At 34.4% G+C, this 23,466-nt stretch overlaps 3 protein-coding genes across 3 annotated transcripts; all 3 read left to right on the top strand.

Moving 5' to 3' along the window:
* Positions 1-8,425: 8,425 nt before the first annotated feature.
* Positions 8,426-10,026, top strand: LOC145629355 (putative histone H2A.3). Its single transcript, XM_081681932.1, has 2 exons — positions 8,426-8,705; positions 9,540-10,026. Exons 1-2 carry the CDS (start codon positions 8,496-8,498, stop codon positions 9,777-9,779), a joined length of 450 nt encoding a protein of 149 aa, XP_081538058.1. The 5' UTR covers positions 8,426-8,495; the 3' UTR covers positions 9,780-10,026.
* Positions 10,027-13,190: 3,164 nt separating this feature from the next.
* Positions 13,191-16,282, top strand: LOC145627298 (chalcone--flavanone isomerase-like). Its single transcript, XM_081679692.1, has 4 exons — positions 13,191-13,597; positions 13,991-14,149; positions 14,587-14,810; positions 14,928-16,282. The coding sequence occupies exons 1-4, from the start codon at positions 13,492-13,494 to the stop codon at positions 15,249-15,251; spliced, it is 813 nt and encodes a 270-aa protein (XP_081535818.1). The 5' UTR covers positions 13,191-13,491; the 3' UTR covers positions 15,252-16,282.
* Positions 16,283-17,968: 1,686 nt separating this feature from the next.
* On the top strand, positions 17,969-21,809 carry LOC145629354 (chalcone--flavanone isomerase-like). Its single transcript, XM_081681931.1, has 4 exons — positions 17,969-18,191; positions 19,007-19,165; positions 21,083-21,306; positions 21,439-21,809. The coding sequence occupies exons 1-4, from the start codon at positions 18,086-18,088 to the stop codon at positions 21,688-21,690; spliced, it is 741 nt and encodes a 246-aa protein (XP_081538057.1). The 5' UTR covers positions 17,969-18,085; the 3' UTR covers positions 21,691-21,809.
* The last annotated feature ends 1,657 nt before the right edge of the window (positions 21,810-23,466 follow it).

The following is a 23,466-nucleotide window of genomic DNA, read 5'->3' as shown; positions in this document are numbered from 1 at the left end:
TCATTCAGATAATAAATAGGGGACTGAAAACAAGGGACAAAGGTCGAAACTGAAGGAAAAGTAACCGTCCGCATGGGATAGTTGGCAGCGGCAGTGAACATTGCTGCCTCAGTTGCAGAATTGTCAGTAGCCCTAGCTGGACCCATAGTAGCCCTACTAGTTTGAAAGCAGGTCATCTGTGCATCAGCAGCCTCTCACCTCCGCCTCACGTTCTTGAACAAAATTCCAGGCATAGTCGTTTCCTAAAGAGTCAGGTTCAGCAAGATTCCGTTAGCATTCAAGTTGGGAACAACATAATGTCAGTGTAACCCGGATAAAAGCCTTTCAATGGTCAAAGGAAAAAAAAAAAAAAAAAGACTCAGAATTCCAAATGAAATTGAACAGAGTGGTCCTTTGTTGTATTTACATAGTGTTTGTAGTCACCTACATGATAGATGGTAGTAGTACATTCTGGGCAAAAATGAATGGACTTTGAAAAATCAAAAATAAAATTGAGGTATGCAAACAATCATCTTGAAGAAAAAAAATTAAGTGGAGTATTAATTTAGATTCTTATACCTCAATTCCCTTTCTGATTATCCAAAGTCCATTCATTTTTGTCTTCACAAATTACACTTCTACTGTACTCGCTTGCTTAGTCACTAAGTCACTAGTCATCAACTGGACATATTTCATGCTTTAGCCACTTGTTTCCCCGCTTTTTCATCCTTTCTTTTCTTGCATTGTTTAGTGCGCAACTAGTGACCATAAAGAACATTAAAGAACAGAAGTAGTAATGATCAAGAAAACTACTCGAACCTCAATTATATATTTTGAACTCTAATACCACACATATCACAATACCATACATCAAATTACCATTATTAAACCTAACAGACAAGAGAGAATTTGCAATGAATCTATCAACAGGTATACCGACAGACATTAACTTAACAAGAAGCTTGTGTGATAATATAGAGATCATTAGAAATGCAGCATCCATACAAACTGAAAATGCTTTAAAAAAACGTTCTCAAGCTCAAAGGAAATAATGCTGGCCAACACAGGTTTAGAAAGCATGCCATCAATACAACTATAGTGACTATCACCGCAGCAACAGTATCCACCTTAGACCTTGCTACTCCAAACATTTTGAAACAATATAAAGTTTATCACCATGAAGACAGCGATATTAGCTTCAAAAATGTGCATTAGAATAGGGTCAACAACTTTGCATAAGCAAAAATAATGCAGTCTAAGCCTAATAGCTCTCCTTCAACAAAACATCAATGAAACACAACAAGTCCAGCGTTCGGTTTCAAATTTGAAGAATCAAACACTAACTAGGTAACACAACTAATTTCTGAGATAAACGTATTCGCCACATATATCTTAATCTACTTCTAATACTATTCTCCGATTAGTATAAGCAACCAATATAGCTTATTCATTTCTAATTTTCGAAACGATTAAGCTTATCCATTTCTAATTCTAGCAACAATTAAATTTTTTCGAACCTAATTGCAGCATATGAGCAGAAAATCATAGTCCAGATTCTAAAAATTAAAAACCCTAGCACTTTAATCTGAACTTCAATGTCAGGATTAATAGCCCTAATCAAAGAACAGTCATAAGAGATCGCACCAAATGATGATACTCTAGCAAAATTTCCAGACTTGTGCAAAAAGAAATTTCAAAAAAAAAAAAAAATAATAATAATAATAATAATAATAATAATAATCCAGCCAGGTTGTACTATGGGGACCATACCTTATGGTCATCTCAAGGGGTGCAGCAGGGTGATCCCCTTGGTCCTTTGCTTTTTTCTTTGGTTTTACAACCCCTGGTGTGTAAAATCAGAGAGACTTTTAATGTATGTCTTCAGGCTTGGTATTTAGATGACGGCACGATTATTGGTGACACTTTGGTGGTGGGGCAAGTTCTGCAGTTGATTATGGAGGAAGGACCTCGTTATGGGTTGTGTCTTAATGTGGAAAAAACTGAAGTTTTCTGGCCTACAGAAGACCCTCGAAGCAGGCTGGTGGGTGTCTTTCCACCTAATATTGCTCGACCTTTGCGTGGTGTAAGGTTGCTTTGAGGTCCCGCTAGTTCCGATTCTAGTTTTGGTGGTGAGCTTGTGATGCAGAGGGTGACCAAGACCATTGCCCTTATGGATAAGGTCGCTATACTCGATGATCCTCAGTGTGAGCTGTTGTTACTTAGGGCATGTACTGGAGTTTCAAAACTCTACTTTGCGTTACGTACTTGTCCTCATAGTACTTTTGAGGTGGCTCGGCGCACTTTTGATACTGCTCTTCGATCTTCCTTGGAGCGTATTGTTACTACTTCGGGGCCTGGGTTTGGTGATTGGCGGTGGCGACTTCCCACCTTACCATTTGCGTTTGGAGGGCTTGGTGTTTATTCTGCAGGTGATGTTCGTCACTATGTTTTTCTTGCTTCTCGGTTACAGTCAGCTGGGTTGCAGACACAACTTCTTCGGCATGCTGGCATTGTTGGTCTATTACGAGCCTTTGAGGATGCGTTGAGTCTGTTTAATGGAGCAGTGGAGTCTGACATTTTGAGTAATCCTAGTGAGGTCGCTGCCCCTAAACTCATGAAGAAATTGGCAGATATATATTTCACAAAGGTTACCGCTTCTGCAGAATCTGCTTATTCTTTAACTCCTCGACAATCAGCATTATGGAAATCACAGCAGGGTGATCACACCTCTGCTTGGCTTCGGGCGGTTCCTATTTCAGGGTTGGGTCAGACGATGAACGCCAAGACTTATCGCTGTGTGTTGTCCTATCGGTTGGGTGTTCCATTGTTCTCTATCTCAACGTTGTGCTCTGCTTGTTCGAGAGTTTTTGCTGGAGATATTTTCGGTGATCACGCGGTGTCTTGTGCTGGTATTGTGGGTATTAAACATCGGCATAATGTTGTTCGGGATACCCTTGTTGATGTTTGCTATCGTTCTGGGATTTCAGCGAGAAAAAAGGTTGACATTGGGTTGGCCGGAGGGAACGACGAGGCCCTCAGACCCACGGATGTGTTACTTTATTCATGGGATCGTGGTCGTGATGTCTGTGTTGATTTGACAGGGTCTTCTCCTTTGACACAGTCAGGGCTATCTGACTTCATTCCTGGGTGGGTTGTTGCTGCATCGGAAACGGGTTAAGTATTAAGCTCGATGTCAGGCGATTGGATATGGTTTCATTCCCTTCTCCTTTTCTTCGCTTGGGGAATTAGAGAAAGAGGTTGTTGCGTTACTAAAGCGGGTTCAGAGGTTCTCGACGACGCAAGACATTGGGGCTCGTGCTGCAGCTCATATCTTCACTAGGGTAGGATTTGCAATAGCTAGAGGAGTGGGGGCCCATATTGTATCTCGGCTTCCCACTAATTTATTGTAGGTTGTATGACTTTTGTTTTTGAGATAATAATAATAATAATAATAATAATAATAATAATAATAATAATAATAATAATAATAATAATAATAATAATAATAATAATAATATAATTTGAACAAAAAAAAACCGCAAATTATAAAAAAAAAAATGTATAATTAAAGGATAAATTGAATGCATACGGCATACCAGAAGATGTTTATGAGCTACACTAGACGACGATAATCTGCCGAAATGAGTAGCCGGCGATGGCGGTGAGAAAGAGCAGAAATGGAGTTCTAGTGGAAAAACAGGAGAGTTGAGAAGAGAGAGAAGCGCCAATTTTATTTTCTCTGAGCGCCAAAATGAAAATGCATTTTAAGGATTCCGTAATCCGTATAGACATTTTAAAATTGAACGGAATTAACAAAATATGGTGCGTTCTATTCACCTGATTTTTAGTTATCTGAACTTAGTAGAACAATTTTTAGTTATAAATTGAATTTGGGTACTGAACTTATCTTTTCTAAACTTATCTTATTTGAACTTATTAACCCTGATCTGAACTTATTTTTTCTTAAATGAGTGAAAATAAGGTGAATAGAACAAGGTCTTAGTTTCAGGCTTTATTCCAGTCCGGTTAAAAACTCTTATATAAATAAATTATATAAAAATTATTATTGGTATATACAAACATAATGTGTAAGTACATTTTTCTCATTTATGTGCGAAATATTTTACATGGTATACTCTTTTTTCAAACAATTTATTTTGTTGGCATTTTTTGCAGATTTTAATGTAATATTGTTACATGTATATGGATTTGATTCCTCAATTCGGATGATCCCCATGAAAGTCGTTCCAATGTTCAACATTCACCAATTCTAGATTCTTCCACAATTCTCCGTCAATTTCTCAACGTACTAAAATTTTCGAGAAATTTTTAGTCCTTAAAACCTAATTTATTGGGCTTATGCAATTAGGGCACTTCATTGGTGATACGCACAATAGAAGCCACTTACTTGTCTTAGCTTTCTACCTATTACACCTCTTTGTACTATTCATCTTCTATTTGTAAATTTTCTATTTCTAATTTTGTACTACTCCCTCATAAGTTCATATAGTGAGAGTTTTCTTATACTACTTATCCTTTCAAGGTTCTTATATTCTCTTATTTTCATATAGTGGATTATTTGAGATAATTTTGTAGACCACATTATCATATAGTGGATTATTTCGATGCTCGTCATTTGTGGGTTTTTTTTGTCTTAGTTGAGACTTTTTCCGATGTTAAATATTGTGTGTCTATTTGTATTTACCATTTATCTTATTATATAGTATATACTACTATTCAATCTCTACACCTTAAATATGTTTTTGCTACGCACTTACCAACCCTAACAAGTGATATCAGAGTCAAGGTTGATTATTTGAGTGTCTGCACATTAAAGATGTCTTCACTTACGAAGTTCAAGATTGATAAGTTTGATGCAAGATTAGTTTCAACATTTGGAGAGTCCAAATAAAGGTCTTTCTCACACAAAATGAATAAAAACAGGTACTTTATGGCAAGTAAAAAAAAAAACCCATATAAGCTATGATGGACAAACAATGTCAATAGTTGGATGAAAAAGCATTGTCCACGATCCAACTATGTTTAATGAAAGAGGTTTTACGCGAGTCATAAAGAGACAGTAGTCGGTTTATGGTTAAAGTAGATAGGAGTCTCTCTACATGACTAAAAGTCTCGCCAACAAACTTCGTCTCAATGAAAGGCTTTATATAACTTGGATGGGCGAAGACATGTACTTATGTTCGATCTCATCTCAAATAATTAAATTCTATTATAATTGGTCCGGAAAATCTAGATGTTAAGATTGAATGTTAGGATAAGGTTGTATTGTGTTATTAATTGTCTCTAGCTTTCGCCTTCATAAAAGCCCTTCAAGGATATCATGTTACATGGTAGCAATGATTCTTTTCCTTTTAGGGCTGCTAAATCAAATTCACGCTTGAAAGAAAAATTTGACCTTGAAGTAGATTATGATGAAAATAAATGAGGTTATATGTAAGAGGGAGATTACACGAAAAAATTAGTACCAATAATCAGGCCATATCTAATGGGCATATAAATCCAAGGATTTGAGGCATGGGCACAATGTTTTTAATTGCCGAAAGTTAAAGAAAAAGCTCGAAAGAGAATAAAATGAGAAGAATGCCAAGGATTAGCATTCTTCTCATTTTCTGATGATGTTCTTTTGGCTACTTCTCTACAAAGAAGTAAGACTTTTTACGGGGTACTTGATTTCGGTTGTGCCTACCATATATGTTCGACTTTATTGACAACCGACTAGTAAAGAACATATTTGTTTCTACGGGAAATAGGTCTAGTCGCAAAGTTCATGGCACCGGCTTAGTGCAGATCAAGACATTGATGGTAAGATCAGGACTTATCTAATGCTCAACATGTTCCTAATTTAAATCTTAGACTTAATAAAGGAAAACATATTTAATGTGTAAACACTCTAATTAATCTTGGCTCTGATATCACTTGTGTAGGGTTGGTGAATGCACACCAAAAGCAAATTAAAAATCGAGAAAGTGAAAAGTATAATTAGGGAATTAAACAAAGGCAAAATAAATAGTAGAAGAAAAATGGGCGTGGTAACAAGGATATGCACCTTGTAAATTCGTTCCCTTTGAACCTTGTAAAAACCACACCATATAAATGTCTTACTAGTTCGATGAATATCACCCACCATCCATCTAAGATTGATATCAATAACTTTTTCCTCCTTGAGCATCCTAACCAAAAAAAGTAGAGTATGAGTTAGATACTGATCACATGCAATCCATTGTGACATTGGGTCTTGGGTATATATAATTCTGTCAATCCATTAGTAGCTCAACTTAGTTACCAATTGTTAGGGTTTATATTAAAGTACACTACAAGATGTTGGTAAAATATCTGTTGATTCCAATAACAAAATAAAGAAAATGAGAGGGAAAATACTTGATTGAAGATCTCAATAATACAGTTGTGTTGCAGAACAAAATCTACTACATTAGAAGTGAAATTCACCACCGCTAGTACATGTTTCCAGATGACGCCCGCGCCCCCAATGTTAGCACAACTCTCCCGTAATTCATGTACCCGAACCCAAAGAGTGGAGTTATTAAAGAATTGTTCAGATCTCAAAGGATAGGTTTGTGTTTAGGGTTTCATAGTTAACAAAATTGTATGTCCCAATTTTGGGTTAAGAGGGTATATATATTAGTAAACAAGAAAAGGAAATAAAAGAAATATCTTTTCTCATACTCCACGCGAACACGAGCAACCGAGTTATCGCTCGCATGATAGATCGGCCCTTACGCACACACACATACACCTGAGCTATAGCTCGGCCGCCTTGCCGCAACTTTGTGTGCAATTGACCTATCGCTAGCTCGTCTGTGAGCTATAGCTCGACCTTGTTCTCATGTGTCATCACCAAGAGAATGATAACTCTCTAGGTAGCGCGGTGATAACTTATTCCAATTTGCATTATACTTGTCATAACTCCAACACAACATGATAAACAATTTGCTGCTCCTCAGCTAAGTAATGTTCAATCGCAAAAATAAAGTAACAATTATTGGAGTAGTAACCAGTGTTTGAAAAAGTGAGCGCAAGACGATATGGGGTAAGTACCTTTTTTGGCCCGGGCGAGGCAGATTTAACGAGGCACGCATGAGGCGCACCTGAAGAAAAACTCTGCCAATTTTTTCCAACTGTTTATATTTATATAGTGCACCTCACTTCAAAGAGGCGTTGCATAACCCTTATCGCTTCAGCGTGCCTTGAGCTTTTTTATACATTGGTAGTAACTCGCAAACCTATACTTTTGTTACCATTTTACCAATTTGTTTTTTGATGTGGGCTAATATTCCTCTCATATACATATGAGAATTTCCTAATAAATGCAATTTGATCCGGCCAACAAGAATTGAAAGTTATGTTATAAGCAATCTACAAGAAAATTAAAAAATCCAATTAAAAGGATGATTAAAGTCACCTTATGTCCTTTGTTGTTCACCTTTCTTTAGGAAAACTTAATTATAATAAGGGTTAATCTCTAAATAAGATACAATAAATAAATTTAGAAAACATAAACTCGGATAAGTTTTGATAAGGGTAGTTAATCACGTAAATAAAATACTCTGTACATGTTTTTTTTTTTTTACGGTTTTTTCACCATATACATCTGATTTTTTTATTTATTCACCATCATGAAAATTTTAAAATGTACCATATACTTCTGATTTGATACTAAAATTCACTATATAACCCAAATGACAATAAAATGAGTGAATTTTGATTAGTTAGGCATCAAAACCACCTTACACCTATCCTTTCATCTCCAAAACCACTTGTCCAATCCCTGAAACTACACTAAATCTCCATACTCATATTTGTATGATCGATTTTGAGAATGAGAAAAAAGAAATTTGGGGTGGGGAAATGAAATGGGGGTGATTTCAGAGGTAAAAGAATATATTTAGGGCCTGTTCTCATACGTTAAAATTCAGTTCAGTTCAGTTCAATTCAGTTCCTAATTTCCTTCTCTTATAAAATATTCATTTTCTTTCAATTCAGCTGAGTTCAGTCAATGAAAACAGACCCTTAGGGTGGTTTATGTATAGCATTTTGTAAAAATGAAAATAGGTTTTTATTTATTTATTTATTTATTTTTTTTTAATGGGATTCACGAATCATAAAAATGCTCGTAGACTTTTTTTTTTGAGATAAAAATGCTCGTAGACTTGTGAGTTATAGGGACCAGCACAAAAAGCACAGAAAAACATATTCTCTCCCAAAAAAAATAAAATAAAAAAAAAGGTCGGCTAAGCTCGCATCTCATTGGTCCAAATAAAAGCACACGGATCACCACCAAAACTGTCATAAACCCATCCAAATCCGTCGATTTTCATCAAATCTAACGGTTAAAAATCTCTGAAAAAAGTAAAGCCCACTATAAAAACAACAATTTCACAATTAACCACCCCATCACACTCGAAAATCTTACACATTTCATTTCAATCTTCTTGTTCATCTTCATAAATTAGGAGAGAGAAAGTAAGAGAGAGAAAATGGATACAGGAGGAAAAGCGAAGAAGGGAGCCGGAGGAAGGAAAGGAGGTGGGCCGAAGAAGAAGCCAGTTACAAGATCAGTTAGAGCTGGGTTACAATTTCCAGTTGGTAGAATTGGAAGGTATTTGAAGAAAGGAAGGTATGCTCAACGTGTTGGTACTGGTGCCCCTGTTTACTTGGCTGCTGTTCTTGAGTACCTTGCTGCTGAGGTATCATTCAATTCTCTCTCTTTTGACCGTTTCATTTCATTTGACCTTTTGTTTTTGGGATTTTGGAGGTTTGATATGATGGGGTTGTGATGATTTGGAGGTTTTGATTTGGGGGTTTTTTTAGGTTGTTGATTTTGTTTATCTGGGTTTTGTTTGATTTTGATGGGGGTTGGATTTTGGTGATGAGATTTGGGATGGGAAATGTTAGGGTTTGGGTTGAATTGTATCATATAATTTGGGGTTTTTTTTTGTTGGTTTTGCATTCTATTGCCTGATCATGGATTCAATTTCATTTTGATTTGACTTTTGTAATTTGGTGTGAAATGAGGTTGGGGTTGATTCTGGAGGTTGTGATTTGGGGGTTTTTGGTTTGATAATCTGTATTTTGCTGGCTGAATTTGGGAATTGGTTTGTTGATTTAGGCGCGATGATATCTGGAATGCTTAATGTTAGGGTTTGTTTTGTGGTATAAATATTGTGAATTTGGGATTTTGTTTGTTGAAATTTCATGAGTGTAGCCTGATTTTGGAATCAATATGCTTTTTTTTTGTTGCTTTCATTTTTGAGATTTGATTGCATGTGTTAGGGTTTCATGATTTTAGATCCATATCATTATTTTCTCTGATTAGCCTTGCGATTTAGTTCGATTAATCTCGTGTAATGAAATTCAGCTACAATTTGAGCTCTATTCATGTCAATCACGCCAATTCAGACAAAATCCCCAATTCAGTTATTTCATAAATAGCAATTTTGTTCAATATTAGAAAACATAGAATGGATGATTGAATAATTAAAATTGAAAGCTAAATACATCTTGTTTTTCAAATTGTAAAGGTGTTGGAATTGGCCGGAAACGCTGCAAGAGACAACAAGAAGAACAGAATCATCCCAAGGCATGTTCTACTTGCTGTGAGGAACGACGATGAGCTTGGAAAGCTTCTTGCTGGAGTCACCATTGCACACGGAGGAGTTCTTCCGAACATAAACCCAGTGTTGTTGCCAAAGAAGACTGCTGAGAAGTCTCCAAAGGAGCCGAAATCTCCCAAGGCTACCAAGTCCCCTAAGAAGGCTTAGAATTATTAGTGGGTTTGGGCTTTCCCATCTCTAGTTTGTGTTTTCTGGAATCTCTGTATGTAATGTCAGTAGATGTTTTTAATTAGGTTTTCTTTCTTTTTATTTGAAAAAAATGGGATGATGGGAGGGTTGTAGTTGAGGGTTTCATCTGTGAATTAAATCAGGATAATTTGATTAGATTCACTGTTCTTTGTAATGTTGTTGGTATCAATGACATATTCTAAATTTCATATCCTTTTGTCTCTAATTTGCAAGTTTGTGCAATCCAAATCTTACAAATATGAGTATCTCAAGCTGAATGTGTTGGTGATTTTTGTTCTGAATTCAACTTAAACATGTCTGAGAGAAATGTGTGTTTGGAACTCAATCCCTTTGTTGAGTGCAGCTTGAATTGGTGAAGATATCATGTTTATCTGATGGTTTTTTAGCAGTTTGCCTGTCTAAATGATAAGTTATACGAGTAATACAGTAGCCATTTTCGAGCAGCATTTCTTTGATGAATATAGTTTCAAATTTGTTTCATCTGCTAGGCAAGAATGTCACTGGTATAGTACAAGTGAAAAGTTAATTACTTTTGTTGCATTGAAGTAGAATATGTAAAGGACTCTTGAAGGGCAGCTGCAGGAGTATGAATATGAAGAGTACTCTTGGCACTTCTTGTGTCGTTAGGGGTAAAGTTTGTATAAATTTTGAGTATACTTGACTTGCACCCACTTGCACCTTGTAAACTAATTATAACTATTTGTATTTCGTTAGGGGCTTTTAGTAAACAAATTACATACTGTATTGTTTGTATATTGCTTACCTCTATGGCTCTTTTAGGTGCTGCTTTTTGTTAATGTCAGGACTGAGGGCAATGAAATTCAAGGTAAAGCATTGCTCCGTTAATAGATACAAGGAACGTGGTGTATCTGAACTTTTGAAGTCGGTAGATTTTTAGAGCATCAAGTCTTTAGACTGTGAAGCTGTCTGGTAATTTGAGCAAGTACATAAAAGTTGAGTTGAAATGTTTGGGTTTTTGACTTTGTAGTAAGATAATTCTGTGTCGGGTGTTTTCATTTGCATGATTTTATAACTTTCTTACACATCTTGTTTCCTGGCCAGAAGCAATTATGGTTATGCCATTATGAAGGATTGGAGGTCCTGGCCAGAGGATAGCGAATGACCAGCTTGCAGACTTGATTATTGATGGTGAAGAAGATGCCGATACAGTATGTCTTATTAACCATCTGCTTCACTGATTGTGTTAAAAACTTTTATCTCTTGGGTTGTTCAACATTTCTTATGGACTTGAGGTTATGTTCTAGGATGAATGTTGTCCATGCCAATGTTGATTCAGCCTGGTGTTTTGTCCAATGTAGCATTTCAAGGCTGAAGTTAGATTTTTTGCATTTAAGATCATGCTTTTGTTCTAAAGTGATGAATGCTGTATGAATTGTCTGCTAATTGTCAATATCTGAAAACTCAAACTAATATTCCTGCTGCGTATTGTTGGGGTTTAGAACTTTGATGCTGCAAGATGTCTCTGCTTTGGGATGAATGTTGCTGACATATCCATACCTTGATATTTTTTTTCTTCTTTTTCATATTTGAACGTGCTAGATAGCAGTGCTCATAATTTGATGGTGAATTGGTGATGAACTGATAGCCCTTTCACAGTCTCACTAGGGTCCCCTCAATGGGCCTATTTGCTTCGATGAATGAAGGAATCAGTTCAATTTAGGAAGTTCTATTCTTTTTGTTTGATTTCGTCTTCGGTCTTCCATATCATGAAGACAAGAACAGCCTTCTTGTCAGTCCTTTTCAAGTCATCCCACTTTCTCAAAACCATTTTGCTTTCATAAAAATTGCCAAGCATGGATCAGATTTGTTGATGACCTTTCTGATTTCTTAAGAGACTACTCTTGTATCCCACTGAACACTGCATTTTTTCTTAGATTGAAAAGGTTACTCTTGCTTGTTACAATATTAGAAGTGAGTAAGCTGAATCCTTATTGCTTGTTCAAGGGGTACTCAGATAGTCTGATTGCTCCAATTAGGCCGGTCCCATCCATTTGTCTCTGCTCAATTCCTTTCTGATTGCTCTGCAACTCGAGTTATAGCCCTTACAGGTATTCAGAATTTTTTAAAGCCTTTTGAGTTGTGGAAACTTATGCATAGTATAGATAATTTCAGATCAAGGCTAATTTGTTCAGTTATCATCATTAATATCAAGATTATCAACAAGATCAAAAGTTTGTTTAGCCAAGGATAAGTTAGTTTAGATAAATTTACACAAGGAGTTTTCAGCTTAACTGTAAGAAGCCTTATCGGCAAATACTATATCTCTATTTACAAAGCGAATTAGGGATTATATGACGGTATATAGCACATTAGCACTATAGCAGTATAGCTAGAGAGATTTTCAATGACCCCCTTCTCGTGCTCTGCTCGGGTTTCTCTACAACACTGCAACTTATCAGCTCATCAGTTGTATAGAGATTTTACATAGGCAATACTCAAGGGAATTGTAGACTGCAATCTCTTGAAGAATTATTGGTACATCTTAAGGGAACTGTAGACTTTATAGTACAGGTATTAAAAAGGAAGCAAGAAAACACTGATTTTAAAAGCCAAAAGTTCAGGTATGATGAAAACTTTTTCACGTGAGATTTACATATCCATTGGGTGTTCTTCATATTATCGTATGCATTTAATTGTAGTTTTTAATGCTTAAGATTTTTAACAAAAACTACTGAGTACAAATTTTTAATGACAGTCTAGCAGATGACCAAGTTATTTCCATGCTCGCGGATCTTGGCCGAAAACAGTAGAGGGGCCGGAATTTAAAAATATTTAACCTCTTCCTCAAAACTAATCACTATGTCCCAATATTTTATAAGTAAATATAGGTTATTTTAGTTTATTTACTAATTAATTATAATAATTTATGGGGGCAAGGCTCCGAATAGCTCCGGTGGAAGGTCTTCCTTTCTCTGGCCTGCATCACTGCGTTTTTCATTATCTTTCTTAGGATTTGACTTCCTCTATTCTGAATTTTTCAGCTACATTTGATCTTTTGTAGTTTTGTTGATCATAAAAAAATTTTGAACCCTGATTAATTTCTCAAATTGCAATATTTTGCTGTGATTTTTTCTTTTTCTTTTTTTTTTTTTTTTTTGAATTGGGTTTCTGATTTATAATTGTGCTCAAAACAAAAATTATACTGTAATTAAATTCAATTAATTGTTTGTATCAAAATTTCTGAACCTTCAGACACAAAAATTAGATGATTTGCCTAATCTAAAATTGCTGTTGAAGCGGACAGAGTAGCAGTCCAGTTTAACCTTTCACAAAATTTGGCCCCTAAGATAAAAATATTTTAAACCGTGTTTTCTAGAACTTCTGTATTTTCCTGTCAAAAAAGAAATTCTGTATTTCGGTAAAAACAAAAATTAATAATAATAAACCTTCTGTCATTCTGTATTTTCTCTGTAAATACTAGTATTTCCTAATCTTATTGGGTTTATTAGGACTAGTATCATCTGAAGTTCGTAACTCAATAAATACTCAACGACATAGATTTCACAATTTAACACGTATTAATATCATTGATTGTCTTTTTTCTCAAAAAATAATTTTGATTCTGACTTTGTGACATATCTCAATTCCCTGTTAATCTAAAAAAAATCTCATTATTAATCAATACCATAGTCTTATTGGTTTGTCAAGAATGGGTACATCAACAGCTGTGAGCGAGGTGAAGGTGGAGGATTACGTGTTCCCGGCAACGGTGAAAGCTCCCGGCTCTGTTAAGTCATTTTTTCTTGCTGGCGCAGGTTAGTTATCCTACGTTAATTACAAGTTTATGATATATTTGTACTTTATGATCAATCAATTGGTTAATCAATGACCGCTGTCACAATGTCACACTTTTTGATCATTTTCCATTATTTCTCTGGTTTGGTTTGATTTCTATATGGGATGATCCTTTCTTCAACAATTTTGTTGAATGAATAAAAAACTTTTAAAACGCTACTATGTTCGTTGTTAACAACACAAGGCTATGATTATTAACACTATATACTTATACATATACAATGGAATTTTTTTTAATTTAAACTTAGAAATTGTAGATATGACGATTATATCAGGTTCTTTCTTTACATTTACGATTGATTATGTTCAGAACACTTTAGTGATGTTTATGTGCTTAATATGTTCTCGTGCAGGGGTGAGAGGTTTAGAGATACAAGGGGATTTTGTAAAGTTTACGGCAATTGGAGTGTATTTGGAGGAGAGTGCAGTTTCTGCGTTGGCTAGTAAGTGGAAGGGTAAAACCTCTACTGAGTTGGTGGAATCTGTTGAATTTTACCGTGATATAATAACAGGTATTATATGCTAATGTTCATATTACATTCGAGTGTAAAATTACATGATTTTTACAACCTTCTCGACTTTTAATTATAAGTTGTACATAAGCCATGAGGAATATGAAAAGATGTAAAATTACAAATGATGATTTAATAAATCAGTAATGTTCCCCTATATGGCTGATATTGTGATTTCGTGAGACTGATGTTAATTAAGGTTATAAAATTTGTGCTTGAGGTAGATTGACTAGTAGGTAGCATAGGTATGTATGCATAATTAAAACAAAAAAGGAACGGTGAAGTACGTTTAATTTCTATTATTTTTAAGTTGGAGTCTAAAACTTGAAGTTTGGTTCATGATTCAATATTTTATAACCTTATGACTTCAATAATGGTTTAATAACGTCTTATTGTCAAATGTAGTTGTTAACTTGATGCTTGCAAACAATTTGTAGGTCCATTTGAAAAATTTACACAGGTTACCATGATCGTCCCATTAACAGGACAACAATATTCAGATAAACTGACAGAAAATTGCATTGCATTCTGGAAGGCCATCGGAATCTACACTGATGAAGAAGCAAAGGCGGTTGAAAAATTCCTTGACATCTTTAAGGACAAGAAGTTTCCACAAGGGCATTCTATTTTGTTTACACAATCACCTCTGGGATCACTAACGGTTAGTAACATATATTATGTTCGATAAAATTAATTTAAGTTCATGCAATGTGGATGTTTTAGTCTAAGAATTTAGAACTAAATTTGGTGTGTATCTTGAATTTCGTGTGTTTAACAGATAGGATTTTCCAAGCATGATAGCATTCCAATTGTTGGAAATGCTGTGATAGAGAACAAAAACTTGGCAGAGGCTGTACTAGAATCCATCATCGGCAAACATGGTGTTTCTCCTGCAGCAAATCAAAGTATTGCTGCTAGAGTTGCAGGATTATTGAGTCCAGAAAAATCAGAAGCAACTGCAACGATTGGAGTCGGGAATGAGATGAGTGCAAAATCGGTTTCTGCAAAATTTTCTGGACAAGAGTTACGAAGAGAGGTCAATTATCTGGACAAGAGTGTCAATCTCCCAAATATCCCACAACAATGCAAGGAGGTTTTTTGAAGTTGAGCGCTGTCAGGAAGCAATTTAGATTCACTCATACAAGACTAACACTTTGTTTGGATAGGAAGAAATGGAAGGAAAAGAAGAGAAGAGAAATGGAGGGGACAAAATCTCTTGTTTGGGTAAAAGATTGGGGGAAGGAAGGGGAAGGAGAGGGAGGGATCCATTTTCCCTCTCTCTTTAATAACCATAATCTCTCCAAAATTGGAGAGATTTGGAGGGAAAATGGAGCTCACCTCCCCCTCCCTTTCTTTTCCCTTCCCTTCCTCCATTTTCCCTCCCCTTCTTTTCCTTCCTTCTTTGCTATCCAAACAAAGCGTAAGGGATCATATCATCTGCTAAACACACATGATTTAGTTTTATTGGCAAGAAAGTAATCTAAGGCGAAAATGGAACTCAGGTTCTCTCCCACCACTTCTAGAGTCCTGGAAAGATACCATATTGCAGCAAGCAGTGAACAAGCATAGCACTTAAGGACAGACATATTGGCTATACGAAACTGTTACATTACATTTTCAACGTAAGTTAGGCTCTCTGATCCACAGCTTAGCCGCAACAAGTTAATCCTCTTCTGTGAGCAACTATCAAGGTTCTAAAGGCCTGAAACTGTCCATTTTACTTGTGTCCACTTGTTAATGAGTGCAGCTTAGCAGAGTTCTCATCAGTTAAAATGGTAAAGAAAGTTTAGAGACTACTCGTATAATCATATTACTGTGACCAGATATACACACGAGTACTACAGAAGAACAAGAAGGTCAAATGCTCAAAGCCTATTTTACAAACTACGCCTTTGTAGTGATTTAATTTTTGAAGTTGAAGTTTGCACCAGATGTCTGCTTTTGCTCATAGCAGGGCACTGAATTTCTTTGCAGTTTAGTCAAGTTTGGAGTATATTACTTCATTATTTTTTTAGTTAGGAATATTGCTAGTAGATGTTTCATCCTTTTACAAAGGAAAATGCATCACAATGTAAAATTTTAGATGTAGCTATTGTATTTTAACCAATTAAATAATAATATGTAGTAGTTTATTACAAAGTAATTGCAAATAAATAAACATATCCAATTTTTTACTAACTTAATACAGCTACTTACCTCTCACTTTTACACACTTGTACTTAACAATCACTATATGACAACTTGGGTGCTAATTCTCTGTTTATAATACCACAACAACTACTTTTGCCGAACATGCTCTAAATTGGCCTAAAAAGTTGTCCACCACTTGTTCTAATGAGCAAATCAAGGGGACATCGGTATTGCTAATTTCACAAAAAATGCTGCCCCTATCACAGTATTGCCTTTGGAATCACTCTTACAGGCCACAGTGCCACACCACTACAGCATAGCATGCTCTGAAAGGATTCAAAAGATTGTTGGAAGATGCATGATCCCCTATCAGCTATCACTGTGTTGGACTCACAATGTCACTTTGATAATCCGGGCCGGGAGGACCTGTGAGAGGTTCTGAATCGGTAGGGCCCTTCTCCTTACCCAACAAAAAAAAAATGTCACTTTGATATGAATGAACATTGTATATGCCGCTAGCTAACCACTCGTCCACCTTAAATATCTATTGCAACAAAATTGTACATAATAATAGTAGTGTCTTACGCAACTTAAATTTTTGCCTTGGTGTGCTATAGGCGTTATGTACTGCCTTAATGCAAAATGCATGCTACCACCAACTGACTTAAAGATACCTATTGAAATTCAAATACTAATGGCATCACCAATTCATTTCAATTACAAAATATCTATGTTGATTAATTAAGAGATGTATTTTGGTTAATAAGTTCTGCTTGTTAAAATTACCTTCAATACTATATCAAATTCCAACTATAAAGGGTACCCAACACCACATGATTTCGTACGTTTATTGTACTCTGTATATAGTAACGAGTGACATATTCATGTAGGTAATTTTTTGCATAGCTGAAAAATGAAAACAAGTTAAAATTGTAATTTACGTGTATATAAGAGTTTATCCTAATTTTGTGCCTTTGTAATTGTATTATGTAATTTTTTATTTTTTTTTTGAGAGAATTGTATTATATAATATGATTGTGGGATGTTGTGCATTTTGCCATTTGTTCTGTTTTGCCTATTTTATGATTTACTTGGTGGATGGGGTTAGGGGTTGTTGTGTAACGAGTGGAGCAGAAGAAACCAAGCATCAATTCACGAATTCATTAAATTTTGCATATGATAAAGCTAACTTTACCACAATTGCAGGAACTACTACGTATTAAAAAAAAATTATTGGCCCAAAAAGATCATTTTATACAAAGATATAATAGGAGGGAATAATCGGGAATCTCGTTTTTAAACACTTTTATTTTTATGATCATAGCGTTAAAAGTTCTAAAAATTAGAATTAAATCATTAATTTAAAGTCGACTCTTAATCATATATACAAAATGGTGTATCATTAAAATCTACTTAAACTAACATATAAATTCCTTGGTGTTGACCATCTAGAATTTGAAATGAAAAGAATATCAAATTAATTTATACGGAGTAGTAATTACTCAAATAGAATTAGATTAGATATATTATAATTGAAATGTTTTATAGCTTACTTTATTTTATACACATGCTAAAAATTAATTTATTTTTGTAAGATTCCAAAATGGAGTGCTAGTCGTATATGGACGAAATAATAAAAAGACAGTAAAAACGTAATAGCATTGACTGTGACTTTCTTCCCATCACCACCCTCCTAGCTATAAATGCGGTTCTACTCCATATTGCTCTACTTAGGAAGTTAGAAATATCACAAATCTATCTCATCTCACCCTTGATAATATCAATAATCTTATTGGTCTGTCAAAAATGGCTACATCAACGCCTGTCACCGAAGTCAAGGTGGAGGATTACGTCTTCCCGCCAACGGTGAAGGCTCCGGGCTCCGACAAGTCATTTTTCCTCGGTGGCGCAGGTTAGTTATCCTACGCCTGTAATATCGATATTTAGTTTTTGTTAGAGATATGAGATATAATCAATATTTGTATTGAGTTTTGACTTTGTTGTAATCTTGCTTTTTTTATCAAATTATGGATGTAGCTAAAAATAATATAAAATGGCTAGCATATACTTTGAGTTTAATTTGATTTTAAGCTTATTAAAAGCTAGAGAAATGTTGCTTATAGAATGCACTTTACCAAATATATCAAAGCTAACTTATTGATCCAATAATAAAACCAATAAGTTAATTGTGAAGTGTGGTCAAGAAAGCCTATTGCATCACGTTTAAGAGTTTTAACTCGGAAATATAATTGATCAACCCAAAATCGACCATTGTGTTTGGTATCAATCGAGTTGGGCAGTGTTTAGCGGATTGATGGCAAATTAGAGATTTGACCACTCAACCCGCTAATATGAGGTGTTTGATAATTAGCATTTAGTAGTTTGAAAGGGGGGATTTGGCCCAATCCATTGGTTTAGAAAAAACTCCTTATACCTTCTTTTTCAAAAGAAAAGACTTTTATTTACAGATAAAATTACATTTTTGTCCATATTTTATACACTCTCCAAACTTGAAAAATTGACACATTTAATTTCATTATAACTAAGCTACTACGGCTATAAATTTAACTACTAACTATTTTTGTAACTAACAATTATATTTGAATCAACATGTAACTACTTCCTAATGCGGAATTATAATTTATAATACTTGTAATTTTTTTTTTTTTAAAAAAAAACAAACTTGTGATGTTTATATGGTTAATAATTTAATATAAACTTGTGTAGGGGTTAGAGGATTAGAAATCCAAGGGAATTTTGTGAAGTTCACAGCAATTGGAGTATACTTGGAGGAGACTGCAATTTCAGCTTTGGCTACTAAGTGGAAGGGTAAAACTTCGAGTGAGTTGGTCGAATCTGTTGAATTTTTCCGTGATATTGTTACAGGTAAATTGTATTTCACTCTATTTACTGAATCTTATGAGAAAATTTTGCTACACAATTATGCTATAAATAATCATCCATAGACAAACATATTGATTAAATTTGTTAAATATAAAAATTTAATCTTCTTAAACCCTTTTGTAATTAAAAATTAATGTTCAATACATATGTCCTTATTTAATAAACGCATATTAATAGTAATCTCACACTTGGGTACAAAATTTTAAAATTAACTAGCCTTTTGGCCCGTTCGATGCACGGGTTCTTATCTAGGTTATTTCATATGTAGGTATATTTTTCAATAGTTGAAACTTTTGATATGAAATACGAAGTAATTGTTTCATTGCTAAAACCTAAAAGGAAAAAAAGAATGAGGAGGGAACTGTAGAAAAAGATAAAGGAATTTAGATACGTATATATACATGAAGATTGTAGGATATGAAATGACATATTGGTTTAAGTTATATTTTAAGTTTATTAGTTGAAAAGACAATTTTTATATAATTAAATTCATATGTTTTTTTTTTTTATGTATATTAATTGGTTCAACTTTATTTTATTATGATGGAAATGAAACACTTCATTTTCTTAATTGAATTTGCAAGTTATAGAATGTATAAAGACTTAAACAAAAAGATCAAAAGGGGTGACATGTGTCATATGTGATTGTGAGTGACTTGTGATGACATGTGTCATATGAAAAATTATGGTTTGTGTTTTTAAATACTAAGTATAGATAGATATATATATAGATGTTCACACTCGCGATGAAATTAATTAAGGTTATCAAAAATGTGCTATGGATCTATTGTGTTTGAGGATTGATTGACTAGTAGGTGGTTTGTATATTGTTATTGGTTGTTGGCGCAAGAGGCAAGTCTTACGAATCTTCAACCTTGTTTAAGGTTGACTACTTGATTGGTAAGTTCAATGAATTGTAGCTCACGACAACCACCGTTTATTCCAAGTTCACTTAAACTTGAATTAGGGAATTCACATACGTTGAAATTCAGTTCATTTCAGCTCAGCTCAATTCAACTCCTAATTTTCTTCTCTTATAAAATATTCATTTCAGTTCAGTTCAGCTCAGCTCAGCTCAGTTCAGCTAAATTCAGCCAATGAGAACAAACCCTTAGATTGTTTTAACATGCACCCAATAATTAGGCCATAACAAATTGCACCTTTAGTCATTTAAAGATTAAAGATTTGATTTCTTGTCTCTTCAATCAGTAAAATCATCTTACTCTGTATTTTAAATTAATGGGTGCACTTTAGTGATTTGACTTTTTATATTTCAGAATGATACAAAATTGATTATGTTTTATAGGAATTTAATAATGTGCTTTTAAAACTTTGTACTCCATATCTTTCTAGATTCAAATATTTGAATTTTAATTTTTAAAAAATTCTTTGTTTTTGGCATTGTTCACATTTTCTGAACTAAGGGTCTGTTCATATTTACTGAACTGAGCTGAACTGAACTGAATTGAACTAAACTGAACTGATTGGAGTTGAACTGAACTGAACTGATTGGAGCTGAATTGAACTGAACTAAGCTGAAATGAATATTTTATGACAGAGGGAAATTAAGAGCTGAACTGAACTTATTGGAGCTGAACTGAACTGAACTGAAAATAAGTAAATATGAACAGGCCCTAAGTTGAAATGAAATAAACTAAACTGATTGGAGATGAACTGAACTAAACTGAACTGAACTGATAGGAGGTGAATTTAACTGAACTGAATTGGGCTGAAATGAATATTTTATGAGAGAAGGAAATTAGGAACTGAAATAAATTGAACTGAACTGATTGGAGCTTATAACGCTTGTAAACATTCCGCCGCCTTATCTTGGTGTTGGCGATTTTATTACACCTTAATAGTGTAGAGTTTGACCCGATGCTTGCAATTAATTTGTAGGTCCATTTGAGAAATTTACTCAGGTTACCATGATTTTGCCATTAACGGGACAACAATATTCAGAAAAGGTGACTGAAAACTGCGTTGCATTTTGGAAGGCCATCGGTATCTATACCGACGAAGAAGCCAAGGCCGTCGAAAAGTTCCTTGAGACCTTTAAGGATGAGAAATTCCCACCAGGACACTCTATTTTGTTTACACAATCACCTCATGGATCTCTTACGGTTAGTATCAAATCCTATGTTCGATAAAAATAATTTAAGTTCAAACAAGTAAATATCAAATTGTCTATCATTTACTCTAATAAGTTTTATAACTCACATTGGTGTGTGCTTCGAATATCTTGTGTTAAACAGATAGGATTTTCCAAGCATGATAGCATTCCAACTGCCGGAAGTGTTGTGATAGAGAACAAGAACTTGTCGGAGGCTATATTAGAATCCATTATTGGCAAACATGGTGTTTCTCCTGAAGCGAAGCAATGTATCGCTGCTAGAGTTTCAGGATTATTGAATCCAGATAATGTAGAAGCAAATGCAACGAATGGAGTCGAAAATGAGAAGAGTGCAAAGGTGGATACTGAAAAATTGTCCGGACAAGATGCATAAAATCATAAAGCTAAGAGATGTATCTTATGCTACATATTGGATATAACATCATTGTAGTGTCCATGAAGTTGTACTTGAGTTGCTAAATAAAATAAAACGTTTTCATCTCTGAATCCTTATACTCTGTTTTGTCAAAGTTTCAAACAAGTTTTTTAAAATCGCTAAAAGGGTAAGAAAAATAGTCAATATGCAACTATAATCCTAACTTTTGCATTTTTTAAAAAAAATATTTTTATGTATTTGCAAGAAAGAATTTTTTTATCAATGAATCAATCTATTGTGAAAATAAAAATTGCTATAAGGGTCAACATCACCAAAACTAGTCTACTCCAAAGTCCAATTTGTTATTGTCAAAAGAGCTCTAAGAACTTAAGAAGTGCATGAAGGGTTAGATAAGTGGATCCAATCATATTGAACAAACTCCAAAGTGCATGAAGGGTTAGATAAGATATGAACTCATAAACCACACGAATTCTAGATTAGAGATCCCATGCCTTGTTAAACCAAAATTACCTTTCAGACTAATCAACATTGTGTAACCACATAGTATGTTTTAGGTCAAGTTTTATTATTAGGCCATTAAACTGAAATAATCCCACTTAACATGAAGTGTCCAAATACAAATTGGGTTATAAAATTTTGGGGCCACTCCATAATAAAATCAAATAAATCATGTTAAGACTTAAGACTTTCAAGTAACGTAAAATATGGCCAATCACAAATCGACCTAGCCCAATAAGAGGATTTTCCTCTCCTGTAAGGCTGTAAACACTTCTCTTCTCCTCAAATCGATCTAGCTCATAAAATGTTCATTGAAGGTTGTCAATAAGCATATAAAATTTACACCGAATGCTTAGATACATTTAATCATATTTGTACGAAAACAAGATGCACTTAAATTCTTGAATATTATATCTCTAGGCGTTTTCAACCATCAACTTAGGGCTTGTTTGACATTATTTTTTGAAAATTTTGTCTAGAACTACCCTAAAGATAGGGTCATTTGTGAACAACTACCCATTTTTTTTCTATTTGTTTAGAACTACCCGAAAGTTACAAAACGTTTGGGTTGCACTACCCATTAACGTTTTCCGTCCAATTAGGACGTAATTAGGCCTAATTTTTCACTTTTCCGCTTAATTAACTCCCCTAAATACCCTAATTACCTTCTCTCTCATCCCTAATTAACTTCCCTCAATTCTCACTCAAAAAATCCAAGAGCATATACTCAATCAATTGAACACAAATTCTCAATTATTCATGTTATGTTTCACACTTACCTTTTAATTCATTGTTTGTTGTATTTGTTTACAAGTTTTAATTGAGCGCAATTAACATAATTACAGTGTAAATTAGTGATTCGGATTAGGGTTTATGGGTTCAAAAAAATTGGGGGTTTTGATTTTTAAGGTTTAGGGGTTCAATTGAGTTGTAGGTTTTGATTATTTTGACTTTAAGATTGATTTAATTGCATTTTAATAACTAATTGGCCATTGTAATTGGTAAGATGTCTAAATTTGAGGGTTTTGATTTCTATGGTTTAGGGGGAGTTAATTAGGGAGGAGAGAAAAGTAATTAGGGGAGTTAATTAAGTGGGAAAAGTGAAAAAGTGGGTCCCATTAACGTTTTTTTGACGGAAAACATTAATGGGTAGTGTTACCCAAACGTTTTGTAACTTTCGGGTAGTTCTAAACAAATAGAAAAAAATTGGTAGTTATTCACAAATGGCCCTATCTTTAGGGTAGTTTTAGACAAAATTCCTTATTTTTTATTTTT

This window comes from Chenopodium album, chromosome 4 (genome assembly GCF_948465745.1).
Source record: "Chenopodium album chromosome 4, dcCheAlbu1.1, whole genome shotgun sequence".
Taxonomy (NCBI): Eukaryota; Viridiplantae; Streptophyta; class Magnoliopsida; order Caryophyllales; family Amaranthaceae; genus Chenopodium; species Chenopodium album.
This window is presented reverse-complemented; position numbering and strand designations above follow the sequence as displayed.

What these genes read in the sequence shown, in the direction of transcription:
- LOC145629355 (XM_081681932.1), top strand. Translation starts at nt 8,496, where the DNA reads ATGGATACAGGAGGAAAAGCGAAGAAGGGAGCCGGAGGAAGGAAAGGA. An exon ending in TTGAGTACCTTGCTGCTGAG is followed by an intron (nt 8,706 to 9,539) that starts GTATCATTCAAT and finishes CAAATTGTAAAG; the next exon opens with GTGTTGGAATTGGCCGGAAA.
- LOC145629354 (XM_081681931.1), top strand. Translation starts at nt 18,086, where the DNA reads ATGGCTACATCAACGCCTGTCACCGAAGTCAAGGTGGAGGATTACGTC. An exon ending in ATTTTTCCTCGGTGGCGCAG is followed by an intron (nt 18,192 to 19,006) that starts GTTAGTTATCCT and finishes AAACTTGTGTAG; the next exon opens with GGGTTAGAGGATTAGAAATC. An exon ending in TTTCCGTGATATTGTTACAG is followed by an intron (nt 19,166 to 21,082) that starts GTAAATTGTATT and finishes ATTAATTTGTAG; the next exon opens with GTCCATTTGAGAAATTTACT.
- LOC145627298 (XM_081679692.1), top strand. Translation starts at nt 13,492, where the DNA reads ATGGGTACATCAACAGCTGTGAGCGAGGTGAAGGTGGAGGATTACGTG. An exon ending in ATTTTTTCTTGCTGGCGCAG is followed by an intron (nt 13,598 to 13,990) that starts GTTAGTTATCCT and finishes GTTCTCGTGCAG; the next exon opens with GGGTGAGAGGTTTAGAGATA. An exon ending in CACCTCTGGGATCACTAACG is followed by an intron (nt 14,811 to 14,927) that starts GTTAGTAACATA and finishes TGTGTTTAACAG; the next exon opens with ATAGGATTTTCCAAGCATGA.